The sequence below is a fragment of the Papio anubis genome, chromosome 3 (genome assembly GCF_008728515.1).
Source record: "Papio anubis isolate 15944 chromosome 3, Panubis1.0, whole genome shotgun sequence".
NCBI lineage: Eukaryota > Metazoa > Chordata > Mammalia > Primates > Cercopithecidae > Papio > Papio anubis.
In genome coordinates this window covers 145,683,334-145,700,799 of record NC_044978.1, presented here as the reverse complement: position 1 = coordinate 145,700,799, position 17,466 = coordinate 145,683,334, and the positions used below count along the sequence as shown (strand labels likewise).

The 17,466-nt window shown below is 49.5% G+C and overlaps 1 protein-coding gene across 20 annotated transcripts in view; it reads right to left on the bottom strand.

Moving 5' to 3' along the window:
- The window catches only part of APBB2 (amyloid beta precursor protein binding family B member 2), a 402,192-nt gene that overhangs the window by 9,095 nt on the left and 375,631 nt on the right, over positions 1-17,466 (bottom strand). For 16 of the 20 annotated variants that reach the window (XM_031664626.1, XM_031664622.1, XM_009206715.4 and 13 more), the window contains 5 exons: positions 9,215-9,329; positions 6,013-6,100; positions 4,716-4,799; positions 2,465-2,580; positions 383-562 (listed from right to left, as the gene is read on the bottom strand). In XM_031664626.1, coding sequence (XP_031520486.1) covers positions 383-562; positions 2,465-2,580; positions 4,716-4,799; positions 6,013-6,100; positions 9,215-9,329 — 583 coding nt within the window. The remainder of the gene's footprint in view (positions 1-382; positions 563-2,464; positions 2,581-4,715; positions 4,800-6,012; positions 6,101-9,214; positions 9,330-17,466) is intronic. The other 4 variants (XM_031664627.1, XM_031664630.1, XM_031664635.1 and 1 more) reach the window with 2 other exon arrangements.

Below are 17,466 nucleotides of genomic sequence, written 5' to 3'. Positions count from 1 at the left end.
AACCAATCACTGGAAATAAAAGTCATTCAATGTATTGATTTTTAAAGTGCTGAATTGAATCCAAACAGTACCAACTCATGCATGACCAACATTTCACGTATGAAATTGATCTGGGATCAAGGATTGACAGTCGTCAAGCTGGTGGTTGTGAAGCTCGTTGGAGCCTCTATCTGGCCCACTTCTTTCAGGAGTCCTGGCCTTTTGAGATGTAATCTGTTTCTCATAACTGATTCTGGCCCTAGGAATGACAGCGTTATAAAGTAAAGCATTACTTTAGGGATAGGGTTTTTTCCATTTCCATGAGTGATTCTGCTCTAATGCATGGCATATTAGAGATGAGCAGAGGCGGGAGGGCTCAACAGCCTGTACCGGGATTACTCACCATGCAGGCGGCCTGCACGGCCTCAGACACGTTACCAGCATTAGGCTCGCACCAGAAAACGTGGCACTCAAAGCGCTGGTTCCCCGTGTCCATGATGAAGGCAAATGTGTGGACATCCTTCCCGACACCCATGAAGGACAGGAATCGCACACGACATTCCACTAAGACTTCCTCTTCATTCTGCAGGAGACATTATGCGGCATCCAGTCAGGAGGTGCCAGGATCAGGCTTAGAGTGGCAGCACATAGGAACTGGCATTCAGAAAGTATAGCCAGGCCAATTCAGAAAGGACCTGTGTTTTTCTCAAAAAGCGGAACCTTGCCAAACGTCTAAAGAGGCCATCACTGTGTGGCTACCCTGTTCCGGAGGTCATTCTTGCTCTGAACTGCACTGCTGTCATGGGCTGTGATGTGCATCCCATTCTCCATTATTGCATGTGGCTGTGAGTTCACTGTCGGGAGGAGCAATGCCGTCTACACTTGTTACATCTAGCCCAATACAGGACACCCGGTGGCCCAAAACCCATTTGCCCAAGTAAACCCCCAGAGCACCAGAAGAAAGGGATTCACGGTGTCTTTCTTCGTCCAGTGATTCTTACCCAAACTAAACAACACATTGAATCACATTTCCATCTAAAACCATATAAAACAAAAAGCTGCCAAATCAACAAAAAGTTGTCAAATTGTTTTTTTCTTTTCTTTCTGGCAAACTGGTGTCCATCTGGGATCCATATGAGGCAGCTAAAGAAATGTTCAGAATTCTTTCTTTCTTTTTTTTTTTTTTTTGAGACGGAGTCTCGCTCTGTAGCCCAGGCTGGAGTGCAGTGGCCGGATCTCAGCTCACTGCAAGCTCCGCCTCCCGGGTTCACGCCATTCTCCGGCCTCAGCCTCCCGAGTAGCTGGGACTACAGGCGCCCGCCACCTCGCCCAGCTAGTTTTTTGTATTTCTTAGTAGAGACGGGGTTTCACCGTGTTAGCCAGGATGGTCTCGATCTCCTGACCTCGTGATCCACCCGTCTCGGCCTCCCAAAGTGCTGGGATTACAGGCTTGAGCCACCGCGCCCGGCCCAGAATTCTTTCTTATAGGGATGAACACTACATCCTTTGCAAGAACCATATGCAAGTTCTGAATTAATAAACACATCCAAAATGTTGACTTTTGGATCATTAACATCTTGACTTATTAAATATTCACTCTGGTGCCTTGGGAGTGTTTAATGAGCAAAGTACGCTAGTGTGAGAGGTCGGGAAGTTTTCTCAGGAGGAAGGAGGCTGTGGTGGAGATCTGGGTAAGGGTCAGGTAGGCAGAGGGTGGAGCATGGAGGGTGCAGTGCTTGCGATGACGCTGGGGTGGGGAAGGGCAGGACCTGCTTGAAGAGCGGAGGAGAGCTCAGCATGCCAGCTGGAGGCAGGCAACGCGCACCCTGCTCCTCTCTCCAGGGTGAACCGGGCGGCCGTGGAGCAGGCTGATGACTGGTGGTCTTTCCATGGCAGGTGCTTCACAGAGGCAGAATAGAGAAGTAGGCTCGAGTCTGGGCCAGGCTGCCTGGATTTGAGTCCTGATCCCATTGCTTCCAACTGTGTGAGGCTGGGCAAATGACTGAGCCTCTTTATGCTTCAATTTCTTCAACCACAAAACTGGGATAATTTGGGCTGAGGCTAATGTGGCCTCTCTCAAGACAGCCAGTAGCTCCTTCTGCTACCGAGAGAGTCACAGAGCTCTCCCGAATGGAAGCATCTTCTGCTTCCCAGCCCCAGATCACACAGCCCAGGCAACACTGGTGCCCTGAGAGTGAGTGGCTGCTAGCCTCACCCTGTCACCTCTAGCAAACAACTTGTCTCCGGGGCACATGAGGAAGACAGAATCAGGAGCACCAGAAGAGAAGTTTCTCAGACCACAGGAAAACAGAGGTACGCACAGATTTAGACCCAGACAAAGGGCCAAATCTTTCAAATGCTGGCCATCTTAATCAAGGATGCACAACTCCAGCCTTGACTATGTTCCTAAGTTCCATAGAAAACCACTGTATCTTATACTTACTGTAACCCAGACATGCCAATGCCATCGAAGATTCCTTCTCACCTTTTCACTGATGACAGTCACAGTGGCATCGGCCACATTCATGTTCACTGACAGCCAATCCTCCTTGTTGGATGAGGTCATGAGATTTTCTATGGCACTATTCAGAATGTCCATTCCTGGGGACAGAAAAGGATAATTTAAAGTGTCCTAAAGCCACTTACCACACTCAAATGTGGGCCCAAATCACCAATAACAGCTACACCCAGACTGATCTTTTTTAATAAAAGCCAGGACACTTCATTCTCATGTTTGCGCAACAGGAATGAAATACCAGCTTTTGGCTGGGCGTAGTGGCTCGTGCCTGTAATCTCAGCCCTTTCGGAGGCTGAGGCAGGATCATTCGAGGTCAGGAGTTCGAGACCAGCCTAGCCAACACAGTGAAACCCTGTCTCTACTAAAAATACAAAAATTAGCCGGACATGATTGCTTGAACCCAGGAGGCGGAGGTTGCAGTGAGCTGAGATCACACCACTGCACTCCAGCCTGGGCAAATGAGTGAGACTCTGTCAAAAAAAAAAAAAAAAAAAAAAAAAGAAAGAAAGACAGAAAGACAGAAAGACCAGCCTTTTCAGTAGGAAAGGAGAGTCAGGAGAAGCTCCAGGCACCTGGTGCTGACACGCTGGCTATATAAGCAGACCACGGCCCTTCAGCCTCTCCCCACCCTCGCCATCTCTCGGCTCCTTTACAGTGGATCCCCCCCTTCAGAGGGGCCCTTTTGCCGGCTGCTCCCAGTTTTTCTGGGGGATAGGGGTGGGAGTGACAACTTTCTGGAGGTATCATTCACACGCAATTCACTCATGTAATGTGTACAATCCAGTGGATTTTAGTACATTCACAGAGTGCAACCATCACCATCATCAATTTTTTTTTGAGACAGGGTGTCGCTCTGTCACCCAGGCTGGAGTGCAGTGGTATGATCACGGCTCGCTGCAGCCTTGACCTCCCAGGCTCAGGTGATCTTCCCACCTCAGCCTCCAGAGTAGCTGGGAGTACAGGTACATGCCACCATGCCCAGCTAATTGTTTACATTTTTTTTTTTTTTTTTTTTTTTTTTTGTAGAGATGAGGCTTTGCCATGTTGCCTGGGCTGGTCTTGAACTTTAAGCAATCCATCTGCCCTGGCTTCCCAACGTGCTGAGATTACAGGTGTGAGCCACCATGCTGGACCTACCGTAATCAATTTGAGAACATTTCATCACCCCAAAGAGAAACCCCATACCTGGCAGGGGTCATTCTCCATTTCCCCCCGCCTCCCAGCCTCTAGCCCAAGGCAACCCTTACCTACTTTGACTCTAGAGATCTGCCTATTGTGGACGTTTCGTATGAACGGAATCACACAGTACGCAGTCTTTTGGGACTGACTTCTCTCATAGCATGTTTTCAGGCTTCATCCATATATGCTATAGCACACTTCAGTCCTTCACTCCTTTGTATCACCAAATAAAACTCCACTGTATGGAAGTATCGCCTGTTATTTATCTAACTGTCAGTGGATTTGTCAGGACATTTGGGTGGTTTCGCTTTTTGACTCTCATCAATAATTCTGCTGTGAACATTTGCATACACGTTTTTGTTCATTTCTCTTGGGTCTATGCCTAGGAACTGAGCTGCTGGTTCTAAGGTAACTATGTTTCACCTTCTGAAGAATGCCAGACTGTTTTCCAAAGCAGCTGCAGCATCTTACAGCCCCCCGGCAGTGTATGCGGCTTGCGATTTCTCCACAGCCTTTTTTAACCCTGGTGAAGGCTCCATCTCCCAGTCTCCTTTTGGCTTGGTATAGCCCAGCAACTACATTCTGCCACCGGCAAGTGAGCTGAATGCTGTGTGTGCCACTACTGTGTCACTCCTTGACAGCATGAAGCCTCCGCAGCCCTCTCTCCTGGCCCGCCAGCTGACGAGACACGAAGCAGGTGCCCCGGCCTCAGAGATGGAGGCCTCGTTTCACAGCAGCAGAGCTCTTCCACAGCCCTGGGTCACACAGCTCTAGACTTCTGGGCACACAAGAAATCCATGTCTGTATTGCTAAAGTCCTGTACGCTGGGGATGGCAGGTCAAAGCAGCAGGGCCTGTCCCTCTACTGATCTTTTGATCGGGACCGTTTATGTTCTCTGGCAGGTGACAGGGTGACAGCTTGATTCAAGACAAGGCACGAGAGTAAACAGCCGACCTCACCCTCCTTGGAGGGAGGGCGAACGCCTCCTGTGAGCTCCCGCACACTTGCAAAGTGGAAAGACAATAAATGTTTCACATACCGACTGGTTTGTCTACAGGTAGCATGCCCAGGTACTGCACGTGGAACTTCTGGACCAGCTCAGTCTTTGGTGTTGGAAAATCTACTATAGGGAACAAAAGCAACACATCTTTCTCAGTGGTTCCAACACACATGTACACAAGAGCCATAGCTCTGCATCATCAGAATGCGCAGGACACCCCCTGTGCCATAACGCCCTATGTTTCTGGATGGAAATGTAGCAACTTTCTACAAGAGCAGCATTACTCCACATAGTGGGGCTCTGTCAAAATCCTGTTCAACTTTCAAGACAGGAATGCATTTGAAAGCAGGAGGTGGCATCTCTGTGTTAAAGCTGCTACCGTCTCTTTGATGTATATTACGTAGCAGCTTTTGGTGTCCTATTTAATTAGGTGTGGTTGATGCCCACAGAAAATGCAATCTCAAAGGGCACAACCAGAGACACAGGAAAATAACTGAGTTCCCTCAGTACTCAACCCATGTTTTCTTTTTCTTTTTTTTTTAGAGACAGAGTCTTGTTCTGCTGTCCAGGCAGAGTGCAGTGGTGCGGTCTCGGCTCACTGCAACCTTCACCTTCAACCTTCATCACCTGAGAATTGCTGGGTTCTAGCAATTCTCCTGCCTCAGCCTCCCGAGTAGCTGGGACTACAGGTGCACGCCGCCACACCCGGCTAAGTTTTTGCATTTTGGTACAGACGGGGTTTCACCGTGTTGCAGAGGCTGGTCTCGAACTCCTAAGCTAGGGCAATCCACCCGCCTCAGCCTCCCAAAGTGCTGGGATTACAGGCATGAGCCACCACGCCTGGCCCATGTTTTCTGTTTTTAAGATTAGTCAAGTATAGTAGTGGGAAGGGGAGAAAGAGGAGGACAAGGAGGTTGATCTGTAACTGGCTGAACCATCAATTGAGGTAACTCACTACCTTCAGACCAGCCCAACCCACGTGTTTTTAAACTAGCTGGGGTTCTTACCCCAGGTTGCACATGAGTTATAATAGGAAGACAGTATTCTTAGAACAAAGAACATAAAATACAAAATAAAATGAAAACAAAGGCAAAAACTAAAGACAATATTCTTTAATCTTGTCCAGTAACAACAAAACTCATTCTGGCTTTGTGCCTAACCCTAGTGATGCAAAATCAACTCTGAGCCTCTGTGGGGCCCAGCGTGCAGGCTCAAACCGTGCTGAGCTGAATGTGCTCTTTAAGGAGACTGGAAATGCCAGAGAACCATGTGAGAGCCTTCAGTCCTGGACCGGGGCACAGGGCCACAATGAGGACAGGAGGTGCCGCTGACTTACCTTGCAAAGGGACGTCGAGGTTCGCATTGGCCCTTTCCTGTAAGGAGCTGCAGGCCAGGGCTTTGGCATTCTTCCGTTCAGCCATAATCTAAGGGGGAAAAAGCACAGCTTTGGAGTGTGGGTTCAAGCCCCCATGTCTTCAGTTATTCCAGCCCGTAAAGTGTCTAGGTTGATTTCACTTCCAAGTTAGATCAGCTTTAGTCTACTGCCTGAAATTCCACCCTGTATCTCTGGGCTACATATTTTGTGGAGGAATTCTGCTAATTTTCTCTGGGGATGATAGGTGAAAAACTATTCCTCAGAGTAGCAGTCCCCTGATTGCTTGGAATGGACTTTTTCCATTCACCAGGCTCCCGCCTCTACTAGAAACAACTCAAACGAGTCTCCCTGGTCTTGCATGGACCCTGCCGGCCCACAGTGACCAGTGGCAGCCACAGCAATGGCTTCTTCCGGTGATTCCAAATGCCACCCTTTGAAGACAGAGTACATGGGTTCAAACTGCACTTCTGCCACTTACTAGCTGTGTGACCTCAACCTTGGGCAAGTGCCCTGACCTCCAGTGTCTCGACTGCACATGGAGGTGATCATAGTATTTGTCTCAGACGGTAGTTCTGAGGATCACAAGTGGGTGTGTAAGCACAGGGAAGGCCCAGACAGCGTAAGTGCTGAGAAATGTTCCCTGATGACATGCTTTGGCTGTGTCCTCACCCAGATCTCATCTTGAATTGTAGCTCCCTTAATCCCAATGTGTTATGGGAGGGACCTGGTGGAGATAACTGAATCATAGGGGCAGTCTCCCCTGTACTGTTCTCGTGGTGGTAAGTCCCAGAGAGCTGATGGTTTTGTCAAGGGTTTCCCCTTTCACTTGGCTCTGATTCTCTCTTGCCTGCCGCCATGTAAGACTTGCCTTTCACCTTCCACCATGATTGTGAGGCCTCACCAGCCACATGGAACTGAGAGTTCATAAAACTTCTTTTTCTTTATAAATTACCCAGTCTTGAGTATGTCTTTATTAGCAGTGTGAAAACAGACTAATGCACCTGCCATTTCTGCTGTTATCCTCAAACTGCTCTAAATTGCTTCTCTTCTGTAAAGGACACTGATGCCTGCTTTACTTAAGAGTAAAGCACTTTATACTCCTGTTCTCCACCAGTTACATATGGTGCTGTGGGTTTAGGGACTGAAAGAAGCCCACCCTTTAGTGACCTCAAAAGTAACTTGGATCTTCATTCCCAGACTAAGTTTTCCATTCCAAGTGGATTGAAAGTCATTTCCACCGCAGACCTCCACTCTGCCTATCTCCAGATCCATGCCCGGGGCAGCGAGCAAGAGGGCTGCTGACAAGAATAAAATCAAGTGTTTCCTGCACACTTATTCTGTGCCAGGCCATGTTCTGGGGGCTTTATGCCACAATAAAGCTCCATAAAGGCAAGGACTTTTTTTTTTTTTTCCTGTTTTGGTCATTGTTCTCTCCCCAGTGCCTTTGATGGTACCTGGCACATAAATGGCATTCCATTCTATGTGTTGCATGAATGAATGAGAAACGAAATCCAGGGAGCAGGCTGCAATGCTGCGAACGGCAGCAACACCCCAGTCTCATCAATGCAAGAATGTGAACATGGGCTGGAATGAACGTGGTGATCTCAAGACCAGTGTCCATCCTGCACGTCCCCATCATGTGAGTCAGAGCAGCAGACTGGGGCATTCTTTCATTCTGAGGCTGGGGACAGCTCCCTGTCCCTGCCCCTGTCCCTCCCTCAGGCACCATGGCTTGCACCTCCTGCCGGGTAACAGGCTGGGCCAACCCCTGGCCTGGGTTGGGTCTTGCCAGCTAAGGAGGAATTGTGGGAGTGATGCTCGGTTATGATGTCAGCCTGAATCAGAAAGGTGACATTCAACAGAAGGGATAGCAAAATTCTGCATTTAAATTCAAGAAATTAAGCAAGTCTGGGGCATGGAACAGGCCTGGCTGAAGGAAACTTGTGTCAGTGTCTTGGGGGTTCGGCTGCCACCATGTGAAGAGAAATCAGGGGGTGATGTGGTTGCCAAGAACATCGAGCACCACAATAGTGTATCCATGGAGGTCAAAAGACAGAGCGGCCCCGGGTCTGCTGTCCGCTCACTTTTGGAATACTGTGTTCATCTGGGGGATCCAAAAAGAGTGTGCCCAGAAAACGATGGTTAGGGGCCTAGAATAGCCATGCTACCCAAAGGTGGCTGCAGAGATGGGGTGGGGGATCTGGAGAGGGAGGAAGTCAGGGGCAAGAAGACTCAACGACAGATGCTTGTCCAGCGCCTCTAAAACACACAACACATGGCGAAACACAGCAAGGTTTTAAGTGTCTAAAGAGCTGGCCAGCAAAGAGAATGGGGGACCTTTCTCTGCTGCTACAGATGGCAGATCTCCAGTCAGTACCTGGAGGTTCCAAGAGGAAGATTTTGGGTCAACGTAAAGAAGAAATCTGTAACAGCCGGAGCTGCGCAGTAATAGAACCTCCTCCTGAAAAGTAAGAGACTCCATCTGTGGGAGTCTATGGGCGTGCAGGGCAGAGGGTGGGGGGATGTCTGCAAGGGGGCTGTTATGCTTGTGGGAGGCGGAGGCTGGACTGCTGACGCCAGACTATTTGTTCTCATTCTGAGGCTCTGTGACTCTGGTTAAGGAAGCGGGACCCTCACTAGCATGAGACATGAGACAGGGACCGCAGTCTTGCCTCCCAGCTGGACAGGGAGCTTCTACGGGACACTGTGTGTCCTCAGGAAGTCCGTGTGTGTTAACGGCAACCCCTAGTTCCCTGCATTTGCAGAAACCCCGGATGGTTTCTTGCCACCTCCTTTCCTGTAGCCTTTTTCTCTACCCACATTGACCTCAGGTCAGATGGCCCTGCCTCTGGAAAATTCACCTTGACCCCTTTTCCCTGTTTTCCAGGGTGTACGTATCTCTGTCATTGTTGTGCCTACCTGAGATATATGTTTCCAGGCTGCGGGAGGGACTACAGTTCTATTCATTTTGTGCAGATGGAGTGCTACTCACAGCGATGCCTGGCCTGCAGCAAGAATACTTCAACGACTCTGGCTGAACAGTCTGCCTACTTCTCCTTGAGCTTACTGCAGGTCGATGTGCCCCCTCCCCTGCCCTTCCACGTCCCTTCATGCAGTAAGAAAAAAAGAGCAAGGCGGCCCGCACTGCCCTGACGCGCCTCACCTTGGAGCAGATCTCGTGGAGACTTGTGGCAATGGCTTTTGCTGGTGTGTCACATCGAAATACATGACATTTCAAAATTCTTGTATCTTTATCTCTTGCTACATAAGCAAAATCCCTGTGCAAGCAAAATGTATCAGGACATTAGTAAGAGAAACTGATTACCGACACATACTTTAGTTATGAAGTTAACTGAGCTAGCAGCCAGCGTGTCAATGGTAAACAATGTATGCAGTGATTAAAAGAAAATTTAATTTCAACAACTTCCTAACATATAGGTCTATGACAATTAGAAATTGATTTCTGAGTAAAATACCTACAATGTGGGATACGTGCAGTGGCTCACATCTGTAATCCCAACATTTTGAGAGACCAAGGTAAGATGATTGTTTGAGGCCAGAAGTTTGAGACCAGCTCTTGAACCAGGCAACATAGTGAAACCACTGTCAAAAAAAAAAAAAAAAAAAAAAAAAAAAAAAAAAAAGGCCAGGTGCAGTGGCATGTACCTGTAGTCCCAGCTATTCTGGAGGGTGAAGTGGGAGAATTGCTTGAGCCCAGGAGTTTGAGGTTGCAGTGAGCTATGATCGTACCACTGTGCTCTAGACTAGTCAACAGAGCAAGACTTAGCCTCTAAAAATTTTTTTTAAAAGACTGTGCGTGGTGGCTGATGCCTGTAATCCCAGCACTGGGAGGCTGAGGCAGGTGGATCACTTGAGGTCAGGAGTTCGAGACCAGCCTGGCCAACACAGTGAAACCCTGTCTCTAGTAAAAATACAAAAAAATTAGCCAGGTATGGTGGCGGGCACCTGTAGTCCCAGCTACTCGGGAGGCTGAGGGAGGAGAATGGCGTGAACCCGGGAGGCAGAGCTTGCAGTGAGCCGAGATCGGGCCACTGCACTCTAGCCTGGGTGACTGAGCAAGACTCTGTCTCAAAAAAACAAAACAAAACAAACAAAAATTAGCTGGGCATGGTGATGGGCGCCTGTAATCCCAGCTATTTGGGAGGCTGAGGCAGGAGAATCGCTTGAACAACCCGGGAGGCAGAGGTTCCGGTGAGCTGAGACTGTGCCACTGCACTCCAGCCTGAGTGACAAGGGCGAAACTCCCTCTGAAAAAAAAAACCTACAATAACTTCAAAACCCAGTCTGTTGAACTCTTGGAATCTCTAACAACCCTTAGTGCACACTGAATTTCACAGAACCCTTCTGTCTAGTGTAACACCATGTTATGATTAGAGAATACAAAGGCTTGAGGAACGCATGAATCGCATGATGATATAATGACACGGACCGTGGTGCGAACAATAGGCGCTGATGTATACACATGTGCACAGACAATAGGCGCTGATGTATACACATGTGCACAGACAATAGGCGCTGATATATACACATGTGCACAGACAATAGGTGCTGATGTATACACATGTGTACAGACAATGGGCCAGCCCACGGCTGACTGAGACAGCTGAAGGGCAATCACAGGGAGTCAGAACACAGACACCATGGACTAGCAGTCCTATCAAAGGCCTTTGATTGTGTTAAACACGTCTCAGACTCCAGATCTCAGAGCGATGGCGCATTATTTACCGCTTGCTCAGACACCTCAGTGAGCATGCCGCTGACGGGTGTTTGCGTTTGTTCTACTGATAAAAAGGATACTGACTGTGACATCACTTGGATTCAAAACCACCATGCGATACGACTATATTTCTTAATGTTAACATTGGAGGACAGCGGTTCAAAGATGAAAGTGTTTTTACATATATATACACACACGTTATATATATGATATATAGGTTTTATATATATGTTTTATATATGATATATATGTTTATATATGTTATATACACACACACACATGCGCGCACACACACACATAAAAACCCAGCTTTACCCATCTGGGAATGGATCACAGTGATTTATTTGCATCTGATGCTAGGCCAGGATACTGTCTGGAGATATAACTACAGAGGAATTTTTAAGTTATTTCTCTCTCTTTTTTTTTTTTTTTTTTGAGACGGAGTCTCGCTGTCGCCCAGGCTGGAGTGCAGTGGCCGGATCTCAGCTCACTGCAAGCTCCGCCTCCCGGGTTCACGCCATTCTCCTGCCTCAGCCTCCTGAGTAGCTGGGACTACAGGCGCCCACCACCTCGCCCGGCTAGTTTTTTGTATCTTTTAGCAGAGACGGGGTTTCACGGTGTTAGCCAGGATGGTCTCGATCTCCTGACCTAGTGATCTGCCCCTCTCGGCCTCCCAAAGTGCTGGGATTACAGGCTTGAGCCACCGTGCCCGGCCCCAAGTTATTTCTCTTAAGGTAAGACCTGGCAGCCTTTTCATAGACTATGATGGATACTTTCCCCAAGATAGCCTTGGCAGCCTTGGGAAGGGACAGGGATTTACAATGGCAGGCAACTGGCCATCGTGAAGGTCCGGCCGGAAAACCCTGCCTCACAACCTCACCTCGCCATGCCCCAGGTAGCCCTGCAGTGGGACTCCCTAAGCCCAGGCTCCAGCTCAGCGGCACCTCACCTGGCTGCCCCATGACGCTTTAACCACGGGCTGTCCACACATGACCTCAACATTTCTCCTCCCAACCTCCTCCTGCTTCCTCACGTTCTAGCTCAGTGTCCTCCATGCTAGAACCGGACTCCCCCGCCTCATGTGCCACACCCAGTCCCCACATTCGTCCTGTTTCACCTCCTGGAAATTTCTGGCATCCATCCCTCCACTTCCAGCCCCCCCACCATGCAGCCATTCTAAGCCGCTCCTTGCCTCCCTGCCTGTGCTCAGGTCATCTCCATCCCCTTGCCAGGACTCAGCTGAAGATGGGTGAGAGCCTGTAAGGTTCCTCGCACACAGAGTACATACACGGGGGCACCGCAAGTGTCTAAGTGTGTCTTCTCCTCAACACTCTGCAGCTCCATGAAGACGACTGTGCCTAACTCATCCCAGTGTCTAGTCCAGGCCTGGCGTATCCCTGGTACTAATAAGTGTTTGCGGGCTGAGTGGAAGCGTGGGCCTGCGGCACACATCCCTCCTTCCGGTTGGGAAAGTCAGCCCAACGCTCAGGCCTAACGGGTTCCACGACTGGGCTGGGGGTGGGCTGGGGCAAGGCACTGGACCCACACTTTGAGGGGTGAGCAGTCTTCTCCACACTGTGGTCCTGCGGCCTTCCCATCCAGCCTCAACCACCATCAAGGCAACACATAAGAAATGGACAGAAGATATCCCATTTGGAGATCACACTCAAGGGATGCCTTGCTTCTGGTTCTCCTCCCTAGAGGGTCCTTCAGAAATACACCACGTCTCCCGCACACAACTCCAATCCTTCCAACTTCCACGTGCAGCCGCCATCTTCCTGCTGCCAAATCTCCCCAAAGCTCCCTGTGGTCAACCACACAAAGTTCAAAAACCTCTGGCTGGATTTTAAGAGTTCCAAAATTTGTCCCACCAACTTTCCAGCATGTTCCTCCCACTGCGCGGCACTCCCCACTGCTCCAGAAGAGGTGGGTCTCATGTCTGCTTGCAGTGCTGTCTCCCCTCATGTGGTGGCCAGTGGCCCTCCCCAAACTGTCCAGTGCATGCCCGTCTACTCAGTCGGGCCCAGCTCCGCGGTCCACCTGGTCCTCTGACCCCAGGACCCTGCTTGTATCTGAATGCCCACGGTATTTACATTCTGTGCTACAAAGAAGAAGAGGTCGTTATATCTTTTGTAGTTACTGTTACAGGTGTCACCTGTGTCTGTCTTCTAAGTGACAGCACCAGCCAGAGGGGCCAGGCAATGAGATTCTGGCCACCCACATTCGAGTCTCAGCCCTGCTTTCACTTAGCTATACAACCCTGGGCGTGGAATTGGACCTCATCTTTAAGTGAAGGGGTTGAAAAACATGATTTCCAAGTCCCTCCCCGACTCTGACATTGTCTGATAGAAGCTTCCAAGATCCATCAGCCTCTCCACAGTGGCTGGCAGGCCCCAGAGTGCAACATCCCAAGGTTACCGACAGGGCGGATGAACAGACCCCGGTCAATAAGCAATCGATTATTCCTATCGAACTTCGGCTTTGTGCCCTCTGTGCCTCGCTTCTTCCACAGGCAGCCTTTTTAGGCTTAACTTTAAAAAAGTATGATTATTAATCTTCATTTTCCTCTGGCACAGAGGAAGGTGACTGCTGCCTTAAGGGCAACCATCTGGAACCCACAGCTTCCCCAGGGAGAAACTCAGCAGCCTCAGGCATTTTTGGGAGGAATTCTCACAATTTTTTTTTTTTTACAGCCTTATCTTTTGTTGTTTCCTCCCAGGTAGAGGCTAATAGATTAGGGAGGCAGCAAGTTGTCAGTCCATGATGGTGGGTGAGTCCGGTAACTAACTCCCTCGAGACTTCATCACTTCCCAGGATAAAAGAGGTGTCTTCTCATTGTGGAGGTCAAGAGATTTGTGCATTTCCCATTTCACTCTCATGTAACATATCCCGAGTCATCCTAAAACAGCTGACATCTGTAAGAGGCAGTGAGGCCTTTCTTTCAGGCCTAGAGCACAGACCGGTGGAACGACTTCGTCTGTGGACAATGAAATATACAAGTGATCGAATTTCATTGATTTAAGATGAAATCCAAGCATCACTTGCCTGCGTGAAAAGCCTGCCTTTTCGGCACCTGACTTCTGAAAAGGGCTGGTGCGGGAGAGTCGTGACCCCTCCCCGCATCCCCAGAACCTGTGGCTGTATTCCCTTACATGTCAGCAGGGGCTTGGCGGATGTGATCAACGAAGGATCCCGAGATGGGGATGTTATCCTGGACTACCTGGGTGGGCCCGCAAATTCACAAGGGAAGGCGGGAGGCACTTTCTTCCCAAGCGAAAGAACAGGAGGCAGGGGCCAAGGAATGCAGGCAGCCTCGAGAAGCTGGAAAAGGCAAGAAAATGGATTCTCCCTGAGAGCCCCTGGAAGAAACACAGCCCAGCCAACACCGGGATTTGACACTTCTGACCTCCAGAACTGGAAAAGAATCAAGTGGTGTGGCTTTAAGCCACTCGGTTTGTGGTCATTTGTTACAGCAACAATAGGAAATGAATGCAGCTGCCATTTGGATTTTATGGTGTGGTATTCAAGACTGATATTTTTAAAAATTTTCAGTTCATTAAAGGCTGGGCGCGGTGGCTCACACCTGTAATCCCAGCACTTTGGGAGGCCAAGGTGGGCGGATCACGAGGTCAGGAAATTGAGACTAATCTGGATGACACGGTGAAACCCCATCTCTACTAAAAATACAAAAACTTAGCTGGGTGTGTTGGCAGGTGCCTATAGTCCCAGCTACTGGGGAGGCTGAGGCAGGAGAATCGCTTGAACCTGGGAGGTGGAGGTTGCAGTGAGCCGAGATTGCGCCACTGCACTCCAGCCTGGGTGACAGAGCAAGACTCTGTCTCAAAAAAAAAAAATCAGTTCACTTCTACAAGTACCTTCTAGCTGGTATTATGTATCAGGCACCAGCGAGGCAAATTCAAACAGCTGAGGTTCCAGCCTTGCAAGCCCGTCTAATGTTACAGACGGGTAGAGGGGTTTGAGCTGCTGCTTTAAGTGTAAGAAGGACCTCATCACGGTAAGAAGGCAGCAGACGGTTCAAAGAACATTGAAACAGGTATGAGCAAAGGCAGGGAGGTCAGAAGGCCCCCCGAGTGTTTGGGAGACCTCCTGGCTGTCCTATGTGTGTGCCCCAGGCACTGTGGTGAGGCCCAGGTGCAGCTGCAGGGGTGCTATGCAGGAGTCTGTACTCAGTTTGCAAAGTGCCTCGTGTCTTGCCAGGACTGACCCTTACTGTGAGCCATCCCAGTCTTGCAATATTACAGGTGACCCCATGTGATTTGTTTGCTGGGACAAAGCCAGCCAAGGGAAGGAGACTGCTGGGGGCCACTGCGGTGGTCCAGCACAGGGGGATGAGGAAAGTGCAGGCTAAATCAGCATCTGTGAGAACGGGGCAGAGGAGATAGATGGAAGAGGTGTTGGAAGGATGGCTGGCAGGAGTGGCAGATGTGTGAGAGATGTGGATGAGGGAGAGGATTAAGAATAACTCTGAGGTCCCTGCTAGGATAGCTAAGCACCCCATCACTGGAGTGGGGGAGGAAAGGAGGGCCGGTTTGGTGCAGGAAGCTGATGAGCTCCAGAGTGGACATGATGTGTGGGGTGCTTGTGCTTGAGGAGCACCAGGTGACAAGGCCCACGAAGCAGGTGGGTGCTGGGACCCTGCGCTGAGGCCTGCGGCCTGGGCAGGAGACATGGATCTGGGAGTTGGGTAAAGTCAGGGGAGCAGGTGAGAGTGTGGAGCATGAAAAGACAAAGCTGGCTGGGCGCGGTGGCTCATGCCTGTAATCTCAACACTTTCGGAGGCCAAGGCAGGTGGGTCCCTTGAGGTCAGGAGTTCAAGACCAGCCTAGCCAACATGGCAAAACACCATCTCTATTGAAAATACAAAAATTAGGCGGGTGTGGTGGCACGCACCTGTAATCCCAGCTACTTGGGAGGCTGAGGCGTGAGAATCGCTTGAACTCAGGAGATGGAGGTTGCAGTGGGCTGAGATCATACCACTGCACTCCTGACTAGGCAAACAGAGTAAGACTCCATCTCAAAAACAAACAAACAAAAAACATGTCAAACCAAGGCCTGGCGACCAGGAAAGACATTTAGAGGCCTTGTTGAGGCAGGAGGTCCAATGAGAAGGTGGAGAAAAAATTGCTGGGGAAGAGGGCAGGAAAAGCCCAGGAGAGGCTGGTCCCAAAGACATCAAAGAATGGGGGTTGAGGGAAAGGGGTAGAGAGTTTTCCAGAACAGTGGGAGACAGGCCAGGTGGTCTCAGCCACAGGTAGGTCTGCGGTGACCTTGGCCTCCTGGACCCTTTCCTGGGAGAAGGAGTTTGGGGCCACAGCCTGAGGAGTACAGGAGTTAAAAGAACAGAGTTCATCTCTCTCTCTCTCCTTTCTGTTTTTTACTCTTCTCCTTCTGGAACTTTCCAAACACACATGAAAATAGAGAAGATAGTAAACAAATTCTATGTCCCATCAGCTGGCTTCCACAGTGATCAGAATGTCGCCAATTAGTTTTTTATACAGCTGGGTTTTTTCTCCAATCCCAGTGTTATGATGCTAAAAGCCACTACTGTTATATGTAAGAGCAACATAATATTTCCTAGATTTTCTTGTATTTTGAAGGGGATAAGAAATTGCTTTGTAGTAAACACACCTCCACACTCAGAGTGTTCCTGACAAACTGTGCAAACTTACACTGGTGCGATCAGCTCAGCCTGAGCATGTGAGCTGGGGAGGAAAGAGTGTGCCGGGTGCCACATGGCCATCAGGCGTCAGGCAGTCAAGCAGGCAGGGTCCGTAGCCAGCTCCATTGCTGCATGGGACACGGGGGCTGGCTGGTCCACTGCAGGCACCTTTGAGGCGCCTTCAGGTGGGGAGCCCTTGAGGGCTCTCCTTCCGTTAGCACTCCCGGCTTCCAGAACACAAGGAGGGTCCCATCTCAGACGGGATGGGAGCCGTACTCATTAACCGGGGGCCTCACACAGCCACGCAGGCTCCAGGCTTCAGCATCTCGTCTGTAAAACCACACAGCTGGTCCAAAAGATCTCCGAGGGCCAGAAAGAACATGGCTCCCAGTTTTTCCAACAGCTTCTAGATTCCCAGGAACCTGTGATTATCTGAAATTCTACCACCTGCAATCATCAGCCACGATCTGTCTGACACCTGGCAGCAAGACCCACTTCTGCCCTCTGCTCCAACTCATGCCATTCCCTCGCCATTTACAAGGCTGGTCCAGGAGCCATCCGCTCCCCATACACGGAGTCCCACTCCATTTAATGCCTGCAGTCATGAGAATCATTGCATTTTCTTTTCTAAGCCAGGAAGTGGAAGGCTTAGAGCTATAGTTTCTTGTGTCTGTTCTTTAAATGGTGACAGAAGCTAGTACCAGGAATCAAGTCCCTGTTGCCACCTGCTTACTGAGCCCTGGTGTTTCCAACTCTTTTCGTTACTGTCTTTTTTGCTGTCCTCCTCAGTAATTAATCACTCCCCCAGAGGACCAGGCTAGAGTTTTGCTGTAGAAAAATGACAGTGTTAATACATCTTATCTGACAGCCTCAAATTTCTTAATTAAAAAAATAAAAAGGACCAAAGATTGCTTTTATATATTCTCAGTTAAATAGCATTCTAATCACGCAGTGGGATCTTAATCCATCTTTATGCAATGAATGAATAAATGCTTCT